The 20,345-nt window shown below is 52.6% G+C and overlaps 1 protein-coding gene across 1 annotated transcript in view; it reads right to left on the reverse strand.

Moving 5' to 3' along the window:
- Positions 1-20,345, reverse strand: part of AGAP3 (ArfGAP with GTPase domain, ankyrin repeat and PH domain 3) — an 84,227-nt gene that overhangs the window by 57,947 nt on the left and 5,935 nt on the right. The window contains exons 6-10 of the mRNA XM_010010480.1: positions 20,299-20,326; positions 18,287-18,421; positions 13,091-13,218; positions 4,607-4,762; positions 505-597 (exon numbers count right to left, since the gene is read on the reverse strand). Of these exons, the coding sequence (XP_010008782.1) occupies positions 505-597; positions 4,607-4,762; positions 13,091-13,218; positions 18,287-18,421; positions 20,299-20,326 (540 nt within the window). The remainder of the gene's footprint in view (positions 1-504; positions 598-4,606; positions 4,763-13,090; positions 13,219-18,286; positions 18,422-20,298; positions 20,327-20,345) is intronic.

Consider the following 20,345-nt stretch of genomic DNA (forward strand, 5'->3'; position numbering starts at 1 on the left):
GAGCTTCCCTGTCCTGCCAGAGGGCAGCTGGGCTGGTCTGGAGCAGAGCAGAAGCACAGAGGTGCAGAAATGAGGAGAGGTGAGAGAAGAGAGGAAAAAAGAGGAAAGAAGAGAGAGGAAAGAGGAGAGAGGAGAGAGAGAAGAGAGAGGAGAGGAGAGCAGAAGAGAGAAGAGCGCAGTGCTGCAGCAGGGGCTGCGCTGGGGCATGGATGCAGGGTGTGGATGCCCTCTGCTGGAACCTCTCTGCCAGCCATCAGAGCAGCCCTTGTTGCGCGCCCAGCACCCGCACACGGATCAGGGTCCAAGCCAGCACCCCCCGCACAGTGCTCCTGGGGTCCAGATGGGCGTGCAGGACCCCAGGGCACCTGGTGAGCCAGGCCAAGGGGCACGCAGCTCCTCCATGCTCTCCCACACAGAGCAAAGGCACCCCAGTCCACTAAAAAGCTTTGCAGCATCTCCCCAGGGAGCCTGCTCGACACGGGGTTGAGGGGAGGAGGATCGAACCTGCTTCATGGGAATGGCCCGCCCGCTGCCAATACTGTCCGCTTTACACTCCGGCACCTTCTTCTCCCGCTCCAGGTCCGCACCCTTTCGAGACTGGAAGAGAAGAGACACAGGTCTGTTAGAGATGGGGGCACAGGAGATGGAAACACATGGTCCCACCATCCCCAGCAGGCTGCCAGACCAGACCAAACTAGACCAGACCACTCTCCCCCAGTCCAGGTCTCCCAGCGCATGGAGCAGCCAGCATCTCACCCGTCCCCTCTAGGGACACTCCAGCCCCAGCCTCCCCACAACCTGTCCCCCTGGCAAGCTGCCTTCTCCCCCCACAACTGCAAGCAGAGCTGTCCTCCTAGCAGAACAGAGCTACCTCTGACCCTCCCTCCCGCAGGGGCACAAAGGACATGGCGACAGACAGAAATGGCATGGGATGCAGGTGGAGCATGGATGGAAGCAGGAGAGGCTAAAGGCAGTGAAGGAACTCACACCTCTACTAATCGAACGGATTTATTCTGTTAACACACTTGCACCATACAAAGTAGCACAGGTCACCGGGCAGAGAGAGATACCAGCCCCTTACAAAAGAGCATGGACAATAAATATCTATCACACGTCTAGAGAGTTGAGAGCAAAACCTGCCAGCCCCCGAGGGCGGCTGCGGTGCGAGCAAACTCCAATAAATACAATATGAAATATACAGTCTGTTGAGCAGAACTCATTCAAAGTGCTTAGGACAGAGGAAAATATCAAGTCATACACGGCATGGAGCACAATCAATACATTCAGAATCACAACAATGGCAGAAGGGCAGCGGCAGCGTCTCTCTGGAGCGTCCTACACACCCCCTCAGTCCGGGAGCGCCCCATGTGCTTTGGATCAGAAAGGGACACGAGCCCCACGCGCCTGGGACACCGATTCACTTGCTTTTGGGCCCAGAACAAAACAAAGAGATTGAAAGAGAAGAAAACTAAAGAGACATAGATGGCTGCTCTGCTGCGAGGAGGAAGAGGAGGAGGAGCAGGAGTCCATGCAGGCTGCAGGAGGTGCAGTAGGGAGGAAGGAGCTGAGTAGGCGGGCGCTAACAGCGGCTCCCACAGGCAGCAGCAAAGCGTCTTTTGGCCCATCCAGCTCCACTCGCTGCTGTCGCCCGGTCCCGGTGGGTCTGCAGGTCTTCCTATCCCATGAGGGTCGTCCGCCTGGCATCCCCGAGCATGGAAAGTGCCTAGACAGCATCCAGCAGGCCCAGAAATGTCCCAGCTTAAAGTGCAGGCGCAGGCCGTCTCAGCGCTTCCTAGACTTTACATTGGGGGGATTTAAAAGGCTCCTGCGTGTCTCCGAGGGGGGGACCCATGCTGGCTGGGGGGCGGGGGGGCCTCTTAACTTATCTCACAAAAAAAAACATCCCTTATCCGGCCCTGGAGAGGCAATGAAAAGTGAGAGAATTTGTACAGAGGTGCCGTGTGTAACCACCTGGATCTTCTAATTTGGAAGGAGTTGGAAAGGCCTTTTTGTTGATGAAAAGTTGGAAACAGTGGCACATATCTGCAAATATCGAAAGAATAAAGAGTTTGGCAAGTTATACTCAGAACACGGACACGAGTCTGTCAGTGATGGGTGCCAGCGGACGGACAGACAGGCCACGGAGCGGGCACTGGCACAGCAGCAGTCAGGGTTTGGGCTCCAGCTACTGGGGACCGGGCGGGCACCTCTGGGCAGGGTCTGTGTCCACCAGGCAGTCCCTGGCATGCAGACCCCCATGGGCAGTGGGGTGCGACCCAGTGTGGGGAGCAGAGGGAAGCAGGAGGGGAGCAAGAGCAGGAGAGGAGGAGGAGGAAAGTAAAAGGAGGAGGAGAAGGACTGGACCAAAGGAGCCAGGCACAGCTCGGGACTGGGGCTGCAGCTGCTCCCGGAGCTGAGCAGAGCTGGACCACAGAGAGGCCCATACCCACTGGGAACCCCACAAGGACAGGGGGCTGCTGGCTACACCTACACTGCCTGCCTGGGAAAAGCTAGCGGCAAAAAAAAGCCTTCCTTCCCTTCCCATCCCTACTCATCCTGGCCCTGTCCCACTGCAGGAGGAGGTGTCGGGAGCTGCTGCTGCTGCCACGCCCAAATGGGGGGAAACCTTCCATGTGAGCCCTGTAACCAAATGGGGTGAAGACTTCAATGTGAGCCATGTATGTGCACCAGCACAAGAGCAAGCAAGTGAGCGTGAGCCCCAGCACCACAGCGAGTGAGCGCGAGCCCAGATGAGCACAGGTGAGCCCCACAGCGAGAGTGAGCAAGCTTGAGCCCGGAATGAGCGAGCAAGTGAGAGCCCTAGACGGATGATGACGTCCACAGCGAATAAGCGTGAGCCCCACAGCAAGCTGCCCTCTTCCTCCCCCCATGAGCGTGGGCCCACACCAAGTGAGCTGAGCATGGGGCTCCAGGAGGAGTGAGACAGCGTGAACATGAGCTGACGGCGAGTCCAGAACCCGTCGGCGCGCAGGCGAGCAGAAGGATGGGTGGCAGTGCATGAGCGCCCGCGTGCACTGGTGCACAGCAGCAAGCATGAGCGAGAGATACGGCGGGGAGGGAGGAGAAGCATCCATCAGCACTGAAGTGCAACAGAGTAAGCATGACCATCGACAACAGGAGACCTACAGGGCATCTTTGAGGAAGGTGTGAGCACACAGAGGAGGGGAGGGCTTGTAAGGTAACAACCATGCGTCAGGAGCAGTGGATCTGCTGCCAAGGGCGGTGTGTGCTGTGAGGAGGAGGTTGGTGGGGACAGCCTACCTGCCAGGCAGCAGAGGGAGCGGGGGCAGGCACGTACGGGCTGGGAACACGTGCATACAGGAGCTGGGAGGTGTATGAGATGCAAACGGTGGGGAGTGCACCAAGCATTCAGGACATCAGAGCAAATGCTTCTAGGATGTCAGAAGCTGGGGGAGATGGGCACACTCCCAGCACCAGGAGTCAGGGGAATCTGGGATGCCAATAGTGCAGTGAGAGGGATGGGGCATGGGACGTTGTGGATTTATGTGGTCTCGGTCCAGAGCAACGGCAGCTGTTCACATAGGGCAACATGGTGCAACACATACAAGGACTTTCTGGTGGCCAGTTCCACAGACAGCAGACACAAGTGTACTGAGCAATGGTGGCTGGAAAGCACATTTAGATGGGGAGGAGGACAGGCCTGAACCCAGCACATTTACAGGGGCACCGGGGGAGAGGAACACATTTACATGGGGAACAGAGGCTATCTATGCTAGACGTGGGGACTTGGAAGTATGTGTGTGCTAAAAGCAAGGGGAAACTCACGGGCTGTGCTAACAGCGAGCGTGTGTGGGCAGGACTGTGTGTACAGGTGTGTGCATGGTGGGAGAGCGTGGTGAGAGGCAGGCTGCAACTCAACCAGCAGAGAGAATAGCTGCAGGCATACCCTGCACCACCTGGGGCCCATGGCTTTGCTGGCTCCCTAATGCCCCCCCTCCATCCATGTCCCAGAGCAGTTCCCAGGCGCGCTGCTCAAGTCACACAGATGCCCAGGTTGGGTATTGGACAGAAGGAAGCCCAGTGCCCAGCACTGGGCTCTGCACAGGACCACCTTGCACAGCACAACTGGCACCAAACAGGAGGCCCAAGAGCCAGGGGCTTCGTGCCACACACGGGGGCATGGCCCCAAGGAGAGGAACGGCAGAGGTCACTGCTGCTGTGCATACACAAAGTGCAGCTCTCCCCGGAAAGATCAGGGAGCTCTGCTCATACACATGCACACTATATACACACATACACTCCTACATGTGCAAGGAACAGCTTGCTCTCAGGTGCTCCCCCATGCACACACACACACACCCATCAGAAGCAGCTCTCAACACCACGGTCCCTACACACTCAGAAGGCTCCCTCCTGCACAATCCTGTGGGGACACCCCCCCATGCACCCACTCTGCACCCCCTGCCACCCGTCCCTCCCTGGCCAGCACAGCAAGGTTCACCTAGAGACTAGTGCACGGAAGCCTGTGGGGCAAGACTGCTGTAGATCCGCTCCCTTCCCCTCCTCTCTTTGCCTGACCCTCAGAAAACTCATCCCAAAGCTCCTCCGACCCCAGTGCGCTTACCGTGAATATGTTGGAGCGTCGCTTGGACTGCTTGCGGATGGGGGTGGGTGTGTTGGAGGCAGCAACGGTCTCAATCCGCAGCTCCCGTTGGCTGATGCTAGGTGTGGAGGGCACAGAGGAGGAGTAGTCACTGAAGGCTCCTCCACCATTGGTAGCCTAGAGCAGAATAGGACAGTCAGAGACAAACAGATGCCTGGGGGTATGACTGCAGAAACACCTTCCACCTACGCAGCCTGGTGCACCAGGGGTGAGGAAGTGCAGCACAGGACCAGAATAAGGGAGACATCCCATGCCATGCACTGCTCCTGCCCAACAGGGGATCTTGGGAAAGCCCTTTCCCTTCTTTATGCTCTAATTTTATCACTGATAAAATGTCATAGTTCTGAAATCAATAGTGAAGAGCAGCAAATGGACAGAGAGCCCTGACTGATGGCTGTCAGTCGGCAGCCAGGGAAGCCCTGCCAGACAGGTCTGGAGCAAAGGCATGGAGACAGCAATGAACCACGCAGCACTGAAGAGCAGTGGCTGGCTCTCTTCTCAGAGGGGCATGGCAGGGGATACACCAGCATGCTCCCTCTCCAAAAAACAGGACCAGTATAGCTATCCATCAGACAGTCTGCTGGGGAGAACCCTCTTCTCCACAGAGGTCACTGTGAAGCTGTGAAGCAGCTCAGAGCCTGCCTGGCTCAGAGTCCCACTGGGTCCCTTCCTGTCTCATGATGACAATTACGATACCAATACGTACGATACAGGGATGTGTGTCTCCATGACTTGAGTCTTCACTTTTCCAATCTTGAGGCACAAGGTGCCATAAGCTAAGACCACACTCTGTTAAATGCATCTCTGCTGCTGGTTTTGCTTTTTATCCAAGCAAACCCCAAGGGTGCCACACACCTCTTGTGCCTGTGGACCGTGATGGCCTTGCCTGCAGCGGCCCACACCTGGGTATGTGGGACAACATGCTGCACCTTCACTAACAACTCACTTGACTTGAGGGAGATGGGAAGATCCAACCAGGCAGTTTGTGCAACCACCTCAGCAACACATTTCTTTCAGACAAGGAGCTGCTCACTCCCATCCTGCTCATGCAAGCTCTGTGGGCAGCAACCTGGAAGTGAGTTTCCAAGAGGTCCCAAGGAGCAACACCTACACAAAAGCATTTCAGATCTGCAGCCCAGGACATTTTACTATGACAAGGCACGTGGCAGCCTGCGCTCTCTTTGGCAGTTCTGCTAATCTTTGAACAGCATTTCAAATATACATTGAAGATGCTGACCTTAGATTGCTCAGCACCCCTTGCACGGAGCAGTTCACCTGCTCACAGAGCAGCAGCATCCTGCAGCACCCGGACTTCCTCTGCTCCCACCTACTGCTTAGAGCAGAAAGGCAAGCACATGTGGGATGAGGATCTGCCAGAAGTGCTTCATGAGAAGACACCCATGCACCCACGACATCAGATTGCCCTGAGCCTGTCCAGAGACAGGAAAGCTTCTGGTGCCCTAAATGCAGAACAAGTGGGAACCTGGTCTGCTTCTACTTTTCCACGTGTAAAAGAGGCAGGGCACTCTGTCCAGAAACATGACCAGGCTTCTCCAACTGTTGTCCAGTTGATGAACCCTGTGCTGAATGAGGGAGTACTGCTGCCATCTCCCATGGAAGGAGGGACCACCAGGGACATGGAGAAGCAAAGCAATGTGCCACCCTGCCAGCGACTTCTGAACCTCTAACAGAGAGCTCCTGCAAACCACAGATTCAACACTGCATGAAAAAGTGTTCTGCAAACACTGTGATGAAGAACCACATGCAGAAAGCTAGGGCTAGCGAGTCAAATTTGCTGAGACAGCTCAAGTTTAGGATCAGGCATAACAATGCATGTACAGTCAGTATTTAATTGAAGCATAATGTGTGAACCGTCTCAGAAAAAGATTCAAAGCATGAGGGAAGAGACGGTCAATGCTGCAGCATGGAGAAGCTGCTACCCAAGAAGGTGGGCCAGGCAAGGCTGCCAGGAGTCCAGAAACCACTCTAAGGCAGTCTCCTGGCTAATATCTGCATTTCAGTAACCTGGTCAGGACAGTTATGAGGCTATGACTGTGGGAAGGATTCAGTTCCAAAGAGGCTGTAGAGTTTGGGCTCCTGCCACAGCAGCTGGGACAAACCCCACGGATGTTAGGGGATGGATCCTAAAGCTCCCAGGAAGAAATCTTGCTAAATTGTGGTTTATATTTTACATATTCCCTGTAACCTTGTTCATAATTTTTGCCCAGTCAGAATAATTTTCTTTAGCCTGTAAGTTTGTCTAGTGTTGGAGGCAAGTCAAGGTTACTGCCTGTCTTGAACAACAAAGGACACAAGCATTTGAGCCTGCTGGTGTCCCACAGACACCCAAACCTCAGGAAAGGTACTGGGGCAGAAGGATGTGTTGCACCAAAGGTAAGTGTGATGGATGGCACCATCCCATGAGTCCAGGGCAGAGGAGAAATTCCCTCAAAGGCTGTCAACAGCTTAGCCTCCGGCTACACAGACAATCCTGAACCACCACACCTTTCAGCTGAAGCAAGCTGCTCCTGGACCTCAGTAGGGATCCAGAACAAACCACAGAGATTTGGGAGAACCCTAACAGATGACAGGTCTGGGCAAAGACCTTATTTTTGCTCCTGGCAGCTACTTTGCTGATCCACCTGAACAACCACCTGCAGTCGCTACTGGAATCTAAGAACACAGCGGAAACTGAAAACTTAGTGAAACACATACGGGACAAATCCTTCCCATTAGCATGTAATGAGTGAGTATTGTGACCTTCAGAGTACCACAGGGTGCCTGAGGAGGGAATAACTCAGCTGAAGTTAAGATGTGGTAACTCTTGGTATAAAAAGGCCCAAGGCAGAACAAGGAGTTAGATTTGCGAAGGGGTCTGAACAGAAGAGGGCAAACAGAACAGAACAGCGGCCACTGCCTCAGTGCCCGCACAGGGACAGAGAAGAAGCCAGGAGTGCACAGACCATGAAATGGAGGGATCACGAACTGAGCAGGCTGTGGGACGTGGGCTTCCAAAAGGAAATACAAATGCCCATTGCTTCAGCGGCCAAAACACACACGCTAACTGAACCCTGCTGAAACACGCTGCAACAGGCCAGGAAGCACTCATTACCCAGCAGAGGTGAGCTGCAGTTTGCGTTTCATTTCACTTGCAAACTTCAATTTTCCACCTCTTTCATCTGCTCTCCTACTCCCGAAACGTACTTCCTGGTGTCACAAAGAGCCCGTGCAGGACCGCAGCCTGAGGTCATCAGTGAAGCCATGACACTGGGCCACTCATACCAGTAGAAAAGCTGAGCCCAGGTAGCACCTCCCAAGGCCCAGTGACTACACAGTGCACCCCACCAGCCTGCAAGGCTCCGTGGAGGTGCCTGTTGTTACCTCCTGCCAGCTACTGGGAACGAATTCCCTGGCAGAAAGACAAACTTCCACCCCACAGCAAACAGGAAGTGGTGATTCATCCCACAGCCTGGGGTACTCCTAAAGGCATCTTAGAGTTCCTGAAGAAAGATGGGGAAAGGGGTAGCAACAGTAAGGAAATGGGGTGGAATAACTCCACAAGTACTGCAAGCATCCACTGGCCTGAGAAACTCCCACCCACACCCTGCGGGCAAGGGACAGGCTCCAGAAGGGAGCAGGGTGGAAGTCAAGGGCAAGCCAAGGAACAGGGCTCCCAAACCCATCTAACCTGCTCATCCAGTGACAGGTGATGGCAGGATGCAGTAAAGAAGAGCCTGAATCAGCAGGCAAGCAAAAGCTTTCCCTCTGGGGCTGCAGGGTACTGGGGGATCTGTGGTGTCTGTTCCAATGGGTGCAGACCCACGCCCCACATGCTGCTGGGAAGGCCCACTGGTGTCCCCAGGGATCATGCAGGACTACTGGGGCTGGCCCTGGCTCCTGCCACACCAGAGGACCAGGGAGATGCTGAACACAGTACCCAGGGTCACACACCTGATGAGCATGTCTGATGCCCTTGTGAGTGCCAGTGGAAAACCCTGACCACAGCTGACCTGCTACTACAGCTCCCTTCCCCTCCCCTTTAATGGAAGAAGTGTCCTTTGAGGCACCAGGCTGCAGAATAACCCCAAAACTCCCAAAGACAGAACTGAAACCAGGATGTTTGGCTGGTTCAAGAACTGTTAATAAAGAGGATCATCCCCTATGCAAGGACATCAGAACACCTCACACAGCATCACTGTCTCAGAGCCCTACCAGTCTGGGAACCTTACACAATTACAAAGGTTTGGAAACCAGCCATGACCTCACACCAGGAGAAGAAAGTCCTCTGGACAGATGGGTGACAGCATCACCAGGGTCCCCTGGGGTCTCTCCTCTCCCAGCAATTGCAATGGACTGGCCAGATTGTCAGGAGACAAGCAGCGGCCATTTCCAATAGTTATTTTGACTCAAGTAGTAGCATCAAACTACTTCCAGAAAAGATGTCCCCAGGTGTAGGACAAGAGGCAGTGCTGGCTCCCAGCTCCTGCCTGCTGTAAGCAACCCTTTGCAGGGACTAATTGCTCCCATTTCCAGAACACAAGTACCTTCTTCACTGCCAGCTCCAAGAGACAGAGCTGGCCCTATCGCACAGGCCAGGGGACTAGGCACCAGGCAGAACATCCTTCTCATCTCACACAGCACCACCATTTCTCCAGGCACAAAGCTATGAAGGGAAGCAGATCTCCACCATAGCTACCAGCAGAAGGGAAGAGGGATAATCTAGGGGGTGAGGATAAGCTGTTGCTAACAGCTCTCAGAAAGGCAGCCTGCTAAAGGGAACAAAATGATGTCCAAGATGTCGTAACTGCTTGGAAGGGACATAGCACGTTGCCACTACGCATGGCCAGCAGCTGGAGGCAGCACCTCTCAACACCCACAATCAGGCCCTGCAAGGACAGAGCAGCGCACAGGCTTAGAGAGGCTCCTCCTGGCCAAGCACTCACTACGCAAACTCCAGTCCCGCTGTTCCTACTAACGGTACTGAGATGAAAAAAAGATCCTTCTGTCCCAGTGTGTGTCTTGTACACAACACCAACACCCAGCTGCAGTCCAAGGCAAATGAAAGCTCATAATTCTATTCTTTGCCTGGCTTCTTTCCATCTCATCTCCATGTTAAATCCTGTGTTCCCAAACCCTTCCTTGAGATCCTTTTCCATGCCAGTTCCTGATCCCTTACTTGTGAAGGCAAGTAAGAAACCTTGGCGAGAGCCCCATACCCTCAGGTAGAAAAAGACAGAACACAGCACTACTCTGCAAAGACCCTGCCACTCTCTCGTTCCTCCTTCTTGACACTGCAGCCTGTCCACCTCTTTCCAGAGCTTCCCCACTGGGTATCTCAGGATACCTAGTGCCAGGAACAGAAGACACCTCCCTGGAGCAAGGCCACCATCACCCAGCTCCAGAAGAGGCTCCGGCACTTCTGCAGCCCAGATCTGAAGAGCAGTGCCCAGCAGGACTCTGTAGCTGCCTGCACCTACCACTCCCCTGTCTTAGGGACAGCTGCTCCAGCCCATGCTGGAGACCATACCCTTTGGGGTGTCCCCACCATCACAGTGCACTCCTGAGCAGCGACTCTGGGCTCTTTTGCATCCCTGATCACTGGGTCACTGCCTCACTATCGGATGTGTGTGTCCCCACATGGGCAGCAAGCCCATATGCACCAGAGTGTGTGAGCTGCTCTGCCCAGTCCATGCTAGAAACAACAGCAAACAGAGAATGTGTGTTCCCCAAGCCAGTTAGATTTTCTCTGAGGACAGTGCGAAGCAGCTCAAGAACCTCATTCCTGAGCCCAAGCAGGAAGGGGGAAATACTTCACAGCATTTTACACTCACTCACCAGTTCTGTTACTTCATACTCTATTTTCAGAAGTGCTTTTTCTAATGGAAGAGAAATGTGTAAACCACAGCAAAGATTACTGCAGCAGGTCACTGGGAAACAACAGGGTTTGTGGTTGAGCCACAGAAGACTCAGGGAACAGAAATTAACTTTGACTCTCACTGTGGCATCCAGGTTTACTCTGTGCAGGAAGGACATGGCATTAGACAGGAATAGAGCATGTGCAGGAAGAGAGGACAGAGGGAGGAAGCTCCAGAAGGATTACTGCTGACATTGCTACAACCATTGCTACAATCAATAAATATTTATTGCTTAGAAAGACCTTACAGTTAGCTGCAATATCCTGTTAGCTGCATGCTGCATCACCTCCCTTTAACAGTGCTGCTTTCCTACCAGAACTACTTGTCCCTCCAGCAAAGCCCCAGGAGCACAGCAAGGTACTGAGAGTAAGGGTCGTGCCTCAGAGCCAAGGAGCCAGAATTCACTTCTACACAGATATCTGCAAACCAGGCTGGAGGAAAAGAAAGGAAAGCAGGGAGGTTTCTGAGCAAAAGCCTCTAACAAACTCATGACAGGCAGCTAGAAACGTCTTCTGATGCCCAAACTTTGCTTCCCCATGACCAGTCTCAAATCCATCCCTTTTCTTATAGCATCTTCTTTTTCATAAAAAGTTCTTTCATTTCACAGCTGTGTATTTTAAAGGTCAGGTTAGGTCCATTTCAGCCTTCGCTTTCCTCAGCTAAAGAAGTCAAGTGCTTAACTTCCTCTTGCATTATTAAGGTCTCTTTTCTCTTCCACTTGATTTTTGCTGCTCCTACACCAGTTTCAATGCATACTTACATGAGTGACTGGAATCCAACTGGGAAGTTTGGTATCCCCACACCCCGCACACAGGGAACACATTTTTAGCTTCACTACAGACACGCTGCCTGGCACAGCGAGTGCTGTTAGTAGTTAGTATGTATTTGTTAGGATCCTTTTCTCATACTTGGGACATCGAAGAAAATATTAAACGAGTGTTCATCTCCTCCTTGAGGAACACTGCCTGTGGCCATCTTCACACTGCACCCTTTCCATACAGACTGCCTCTCCTTCCCAACCAGTCTCTGACTATTTGTAGTTTGTCTGCTAATAAAATCCTCAAATTACCAGATACAATCAAATTTGCATTTTCCCTGGATTTTGTCTCCACCCTGGATGCCTGCTACTGAACTCCTCAGAAAGCACCCGTATCCAGACACACTGCAAGTCACGGTATGGGTGTCTATGTTCTGCACGCAGCTGTGCTCACTCTGCTTGTATCCCAAGCTCACTGGACACAAGCAAGCTCTGATCAGAAAGCCATGCAGCTTCACCAGGCAGCTCTGCCTGTCAGCAGGGATCGGCCTATTCACTTGCACACAGGGGCTTCATCTGAACTCACTGGTGTCTGGGTGATCTGGAGCACCAGGCACCGGTCTCTGCAAAAATCTGTGCACACCTACTTGCTGTACAGCTTTAGAAGCCTATACAGTCAGGTATAACTTTACATGGGTATGTAAAAATTCTTGATGTAAGGGTCCAACCAGGGGCTGCAGACGCTACTCAGGTTTCTACTGGAAGAGTCTCCCCTGTGGTGGTGTACCAGAAGTCCTCCTGGGACTGAGGGCTCAGATACACCCTAAGGTTCAAAGCTAATACCCCTATGAAAAAAGTGTCAGTTAGCCCTTTGTTCAGTTGTACATGCTCCTTAGCTACTCTTTTCCTCAAAAACCACTTCAAGCACTGCTCACTGCTGAGGCAGCCGAGGAGCTCACAGCTGCTCCAGCCATGCCGTATCCTGTCTTACATAAACCCAGCTGCTACACTTGCTGTTACTCAGTCTGACAGCACCATGACAGACACACTTCCTGAGTCCTTGCTACAAATCCTGTGATTTCATATGCCATTTGCTTCAGAGCTGAAATCTGTTGGCTTGACTGCCCCTGAGAAGCAGCAGAGCCCAGTATCTCACTCTCCTCATCACAGAGACGGCTCAGCATCCATGTGGGTGCTAGAAATTGCAGCAAAGCCCTAAGGCAAATGAGGTAGCTGCCCAAAGGATCTCCTTCACCAGCTACTCACCTCCCTTTGCTACTCCTTCAACTCACCACTGAATTTGACTGCACAAACACATCCCTTTATGAAGCCCACATGAGTACGCATGGAAGACCATCAGCTTCCCACTGCCAGAGAGAGCAGGACTGTGGGCAGCTGTGCCCACCCAAGCTTGCCTGCCTGGCCAGGGCAGCCAGACTGAGGCCCCTTCCATAGACCTGCTCCGCCCAAGAGCTTCCCTGCAGACCACTCACTGCTCCACTGGGGGTGGTTGTACAAGCACCCCACAACTGTTGGAGACCATGAGACAGACCAAATAGTTTAGACACAAAGCTCGACCTCAGGGCAAGAACCAAGCTGTTCTGGGCTACAGACTAAAGTGCCAGGGTGACAACCACTCTGCTCTTCCCAAAAGCTGCTCTAGGGTTCTAGTGCAAGCCTAAGGCTAGGCTAAACATGTTGCGTTTTAAGTGAACTGAGGAGGGGATGGAGAAGCACATGGGGTCCCTGGCTTTTCCCGTTCTCATTTCCCACCTGGTTGATGTGAACAGAAGGAATGGAGGCTGCAGAGACAGACGAATGGCTGGGTGAATTGGGCAGGGACTTGCAGGGGCCGATGGAAAGCTGCTGTTTCTTCCGTAGAGCCACCACCTTCTGAGCAACTGGAAGAAGGGAGAAAGGACAGGTTCAGAGTATGGAAAGCAACCTTCTCCACGTGCAGATTTCTGGGGGACTTTTGTGAGATCCCAAACCTTTCTCTGACTGATGCTAATATCTGTGGCTCAACCTGCACCATCCTGTGTTGATGGGGAGGATTTCTGCAGAACACCTAACTTCACAATCCCCATTGCCTGCCACTGTCACACAACCCAGCTGCAAGGACCGGTCTTTGCCTGTGGCTGTTTCAGCAGGCAGCAGGGCAGGCTGCCCATACTGAGACCCCAAAGGCCACTGGCTCTCTTGGGTCTCACACAGAGCAGTGACTTCATATGGACACCAAGGAGCCACCCAGAGTCCTGGGCTGCTACAAAACAACCCCTGGGCAGCCAGAGTCACTTCTTGGTCACCCCCTCACAGCAGCTACAGGAGCCAGCTATGGAACTGAATAGCCTGGGCAGTGCCACCTCCATTAGCCTGGGCCCTTGTGACCCTCACAGTATTTACACGTTCAAAAAACTAATGTGAATAACAACTCTCCCAGTTCCTGTGACCTCACTGCCTGATGCCAACAGCCCCAGATTGCATTTCAACCATCCCAATCTCCTGCTTTTTCTGGAAATAAACATCTTGAGCATTGTCGAAGAGCATGATGGCAAACAAGCTGTTGAGGAATTCAGCCAAGAACATGACTATTCCTCATTTTCTCCTGCACACTGATCAGGTATCTTCCCTTCACAGAAGGAGGAACCCTTCAGATGAGTATGACTGAATGCACTGGGAGCATCACACGTCCAACCCAGACGCCTCGTATCGTCCACCCTTGCAATAAAGGAGCTGCCACATTCCCTTTCCAGATAGATGCTGCACCACACATGTGGTGTGACCGAACTCATTTGGGAAAGTCAAATGCTGACAGCAACTGCAAATCCTGCTACCTCACAGCTTCAGTGCCTTGTCCTGTACGGAGACAGGCGAAAGCCACTGCTGCTACCTGCTCATCCAATAAAGCTGGGAGCCTGTCCAGACTCCCAAGATAAACATTAGTCCCATAAATAGCAGAACCCCTCCTAGACCCACCCAACAGACTGAATCAACCTGTTGTTTTTACCTTCTCTCCTCCCCCTCACCAGCTTCATGCACTGTTCACTGTGTGAACCACTTCTCCTTCAAACACTGACCAGGCCCATTGCAAGCTCAGGCACCTCAGGGGCCAGAAAAGATTCAGGCAAACTCCTCAGCAACTGCTGTCCCAGGCAAAGGGCCTGGCAGAGGCTCTGCCTCGTCGCTCATCCTGTACCATTAGCAGTAACAATGGAACTAATCACAAGGCCAGCAAGACCACACCGGTGGTGATAAAATCTCACCAACCCTTAACTGAGGTATCCTGCGGTGGCCTTCACAGCTCTGTTTTCCAGGCAGAGGTTCTTCCACGTCCTGAATATAAGCCAGACTTTTTCAAGGATAATTCCTGTCATCCCTTAAGCCAGTCTTTGGGATCACTTGCTTATCCCTATCTCTGTGTGGTGCGGTCAACACACTGGAGAGAAGGGATGCCAAACAGAGGGACCCAGACAGGCTGGAGGTGGGACAGTGCAAACCTCATGAAGTTCAACAAGACCAAGTGCAAGGTCCTACAACTGGGTCAGGGCAATCGCAAGCACAAATATAGGCTGGGGGAGACTGGATTGAGAGCAGTCCTGAGAGTAAGGACTTGGGGCAGGAGGTGGGGGTGGCAACAGAGATGCAGCATATGCTCTGTACAGCATGGACAAGCAAGGAAAGCAAAGACCACCACTTGGAGGAGTCTTCCTGTTTCTGCTGTGGAAAGTCAACATTTTCCGCTGCCTGCATGGGGCACGTCTCGCATGATCTGACTGAGTAACTTGTGCTGGAGAAACCATATAAAGATGAGGCCTGTCTGGTAACTGGATCGTACATGGGGCAAGCTCCTCACACAACTCATGACTGCCAGTACTCCAGATCCCAAAACAGATGCATCAGGACCCACTAGTGCTCACCGGGAAAAGCCTCTTACACACTTGGAAAGTGCCACATCCTGTCAAGTCAGCTTCATCCGAAACTGGATCCTGGAAGCCCCTGAATAGTTCTGAGGTGCTGGTGATGTCTGTGGCTCAGCTCTCCTCTGCTCCTCCTGCCCAGTTCTTTCCCTGCCACAGTGATGCTCAGGAGCATCTGTGTGGTCCTGCAGTTAAGCACGCAGGTAAGAGCACTGAGTTTCACTCCAGATATCCTATGAGATCGCAAGTCCCTCTGCTCCCTGTTATCACACTGCTTTTTCCAGAGCTCCAGGCAACACACTCAGCCGGGGCACTGGTACCAGCATGGCACACAGAGGCAGCCCACGGCAGGAAATATGGCATGGCACAGGGAACTGCACCAATGCAGACAGCTCCTGCATGCAGACTCGAAGGCCAGAAGGATCTCTCCAGTTGAAACGAAGGCTGATCTCTGTATGCTGCCAGCCATTGAATTTCACCCAGCCTGTACCACACCATCCATCTGGGTGAGTCTCCTCCACTCAGGGACACAGTCTGGATTTGGAGAAAGTACGAGATGCACCTGCCTGTGCATGTTTCCCAACAGCTCATGAGAAGAGGGCTACTAAAAAAAAAAAAATCTTTAAAATTTTAATTCAATTGGCTTTGGCTTTGTGCACTAACTCTCGGTGAGCCTGTAGAGCCTCAGCATCTGAAGTTTTCTCCCCATGTAGATAGGTATGTAGTTACATTGTAATCAAGTCATCCCTCAATCTTGCTTTTGCTGTACTGAATGGATAAGCTCTTTCAGTGAATCACTATCATGTATTTTCTCCAGCCTTGACTAATTTTTATAGCTATTTTTTTAATCTTCTCAATTTCTCTGTGTCCTTTACAAGGGCTGAGCTTGAGTTCGACAACATTCCAGCAGTGGTTCTCCTGCTGCCCTGTACAAAGGCAAGAATCCATGCGGACTTGCACTTGGTGCTCCCCTGCTTACGTGCCCAGGGACAGCACTGGCCCTCCCAGCAGGGCAGTCCATGCTCTCCGTTCCATAGAGCATCAGCATTTGCTCAGACTGACATCAGTTTTGTTTGAATACTCGCCAATTAGCACATTCCTTGCAGTCTTCTGGATTTCCTCAGCCTTGCTGCTCCTCACATGGACAAACCTGCTCCCTTGCCTCCTTCCTGAGCACACGTCCAGCCTATGAGTAAGGCCAGACAAAAGATGAAGCACAGCACTTTGCTCGCTCCTAAGCCTCCGAGCAGCAGCCCAAGGTCTCCCAACAAGCTTGCTAAGCACTGCTGGCACTACAAGCTGCATCCCAGTCTCGCATGAGAGCCTTCATCTCACCCATTGCACTACTTCAGGTTGCATTGTCTCTGCTCCCAGGGTCAACAAAGAGAAGAAACAACCACAGAGCACAATTCATTCTGTCTTGACATTAAAAAGGATGAGAAGCAGCCTAACAAACAGCAGCTCCTAATCCTGCAGTTACTTCCCCAGCCCCCTCCCAAACCCACCAGAGCTGCTGTTCTTCACTGTACTGTCCTTCAGAGAAGGGACATACAGAACCAACGTGAAGAAATAACCTGAATAAATTCAGTAACACACAGTGTCAAATGCTTTCCAGAAGCCAGGGACAGCTCTGCACAGAGCCCACCTGCTGCTTCTCTCTTTAGACTTGCCCTGCAAACCTCTAAGCTGGTTTAGTAGATCCTCCACTTCTACATCTGCTTCAGTTTTCACTATTCCCAGTTGTTCCTTCCCACCATTCCTCCACTACTTACAAAGAGGAGGAAAAAGGCAGAGTCAGAAGCAACCCGCTCAACAGAGTCACACTAGTTTCCCCGGGAATACCAAACCAATGCAGAGGCTGCTGGATGCTGATGGGTTCCTGGCCTGAAAGGTGGAGCAGTTTGAAAGGTCACTTTCTGGGCTGACTTCTCAGACAGTCTCAGAGGTGGACAAGCAGCAGGAAAGGAGAATATCTCTGCATGTTTCTGCATAAGAAAAGCTGCGCTGCAACTATGACCCTCAGCCCCGCAACAGGCGATTACTGGCAGGTCACAGACTTACGTAGGGGAAGGAGGATCACCAGCTCCAGCTCAGAGGAAGGAGGCAGCACTTAAAGCCACTGGCAGGCTCAGTCCTGTGTCTTGCCCTCAGCCTATCTTGCTGTGCTGCAATGAACAAAGCTGGATTTTTGCCTTCAGGCTGTCCTACTGCACTGTGATTTCCAAACCTTCTTCTGTGTGCCTGTTCCACTTAAAAACATTACCAATACAGCTCTCCTCCTTTCCAGAAGCAACTCTGTCCTGCCCAGCCATTCAGGTCTGCACACACCCTTCTGCATGCACTGAACAGTTTCCCTGCTGCACTCCTTAAGACAAGATAGGGAAAGGCAACAGGGAAATATGCAGTCCCATTATGGAGCAGGATCCTGGTTTATTTAAGCAACTGCAAACTCCTAGGACAAGGTGTAGGTTCCCTCTCCACCCTACAGCACCACTGTTATGCAGACCTCTCTCCAAGTCTAAGCAGAAATGCTCTTCCACATGCTGTTCCCACGAGAACAGTGGTCCCATCCGATCGTTCACTTGCTGCTCCCCTACCTCTAACACCTAAAGGTTCTGCTGTGCTTCCTCCTCGTCTCCAAAAAAGGCAGTCAAACCCCTTTCTGAAGTCTTAACAAGTCCTCTGCAGGCTCATACAGACAGCTTGCTGCACAGGCCCACCATGGGGGTGCAACTATCCCCTGCAGCCTCCCTGCTCTCTGGAACAAGTGGCTAGCCAGAGGGCAGCCCCTGCAAGAAAGGAGCTGCTGGGCCCTGCGCTGCAGTCCCTCATGCAAATCCACGTGCAGTTCCTTCCACACACGAGAGTATATCCTACTTCTTGGAGCAGGTCTCCATGTGTGAAGCAACAGCACTGCACACAAATGTGTGCCTAACCCCCTTGGCCTCATGGCTGTTCTAATCAAGTGCTGGTGGTCTAGGTGGTGTAAGCCCCCTCTGTGGGACAGCACTGCTGCCCTGTCTCGCCTGGACACCCTCCAGGCTGCAGTTACCATCCTGGAAGACTCTCTCCACATTCAGTCCATAGGTGGCACAGGTCTCGTAGTACGTGCAGCGCTTCAAATCATTGGAAAGCTTCCGTGCCCGAGAATCATCAATGACCCGAGGGTTCGTGGCACTGATGGCATCTGGAAAGCAAAGGGAGAGTAGGTTAAAGAACAAGAACCAGTGTCACATCTATTCACAGGTCACAGGGCACACTTCTGGTCTCCCTCCCTTCACACACTGAGATACCCACTCTTCGATTAATACATTAAATAACAAAGTTCCATGTTTGCAGAAAAATGGAATCGTTAAATGAACCCTTTTAAATGAACCAGTTTTAAAATGAACCCTATTCAACTCCCCTAACCATCCAGCCACCAGTGTCTCTGAAGACAGGGGGCTAAACCAGTGGGAGTTGTGGCTGGCAAGGCAAGGCAGCCTCAGCTGCAGAGTAGATCGGATTTGCCAATCTCAGTTGTTTTAAATCTCACGGCCTTACCCTACATATTAAGGAATCAAAAGGGAAAAAACATCCTCAGTTAACTGGGAGAGATGGCTCTGCCAGGATGAACTCACAGATGAGGCCTTGGTGGACAACACTTAAGAATCGGCTTAATTTGTATCCCAGATGGCTGCTAAGTGCTTGCATGTTTTGGAAAAACTGTCTTCCCAAGAGAAATCCAATCCTTGAAGACATGCCAGGGACAAGCAGCGGCTGTAAATGAACCTTCTCAGGAGAAGTCAAAGCAGTACTGGGACTCTCACTGTAAAGAAGTCCTCCTCAAATTCTCCAGTGGGTTGCTCAATGTGACAGTACCAAGGTTGTGACCTCACCTCGCTCTAAGTCTGGGACAACGATCACCAACCCCTCTGCCACTCTTCCCCTCTCCTGAGCCTCCACAGTACATGCCAGCAACCCCAGCCCAGTCCTGAACCAAGACCACTCAGTCCTAAAACTAATTCCACAATTTTTAAATACCCAGAGTTTAACAACTTTGTTTTACTCTTACTCTGGGGCCCAAAGTAGACACCCCTGTGACTCCCCTCCTGCTGTCACCACCTCTGTTCCCAGCCTCCCAGTTCCTCTCCTTTGCCAGGAACTGGGTCCCCCCAAGACATTTTTCACTTGCATCCTCCATCCATGCTCCCGCTTTCTGCTGTCACCCTTAGACCCAGACAACACTGCAGCCCCAGGCTCCCTCCTTCCTGCACTTTACCATCCACAGGCAGGAAGGACGCGCTCCCTTCAGAAGAGCAGAGCTCAGTCACCTGAAGCAACGTCCTCGCTGCTGCCCCTCCCTGCCCCCTGGGCACCCGCAGCAAGGCTTTTGGAGGTGAGGCTGCCTTCAAGGCATGCTGTGCCAGGCAGAAGTCCAGCTAAAGGGCTGCCTTCTCTTCCAGCAGCCCCTCTCCATTGGCAGCTCCTTGCCCAAGCATGCCTGGGGTGCCCAGAGGGTCTCCAGTCCCTGTGTCTCCTGCCTCCTCTGCTGCCTGCACCCACCGGAAGCCTCAGCTGTGGTTTGACAGTTCCCTTATGGCCTCTGCCCCTGCCCCAGCTTGCTCCAGGCCCAGCACTGCGGGGAAGAAGAGACAGAGCAGCTCTGGCTTGCTGCTGCTCTTTCCCACATCCACATGTGGCCTCAGGGGAGACAGTGCTCCAAAGCTCAGGCCTCCTCTTGGGGTGCTGAAAGCAAGTTGCCACCCCCCGCAAAAGCTTGTTTGCTGCATTTCACCCCAGAGGATGAAGGGCAATGCACCAGTAGAAAACCTTCCGCACCCAGGCCCCTCTTTCAAAGAGGAAAGTGGCTCTGTGAAGAAGGCAGCTCTCTGCAGGGAAGTGAGATGGTCCTCCAGGTCCCTAGACTACAGACCACAGCATCACCCGGTCCCACACACAGCTTTGCAAAGTGGGATTCCTGGCCACCTACAGGGCTAATGCCCTGTGCTCTCTTGCACTAGTGCTCCTAACCAGGGTTGGGAGGATGCAGGGAGGAAGAGAGCCCGGCTGCCCTGCTCTCACCCTGTGTGCCCACCAGACCCAACGGCACCTTCGCTGTGTTCCGGTCA

This window comes from Nestor notabilis, unplaced genomic scaffold (assembly GCF_000696875.1).
Source record: "Nestor notabilis isolate BGI_N333 unplaced genomic scaffold, ASM69687v1 scaffold16412, whole genome shotgun sequence".
Classification (NCBI taxonomy): Eukaryota; Metazoa; Chordata; class Aves; order Psittaciformes; family Psittacidae; genus Nestor; species Nestor notabilis.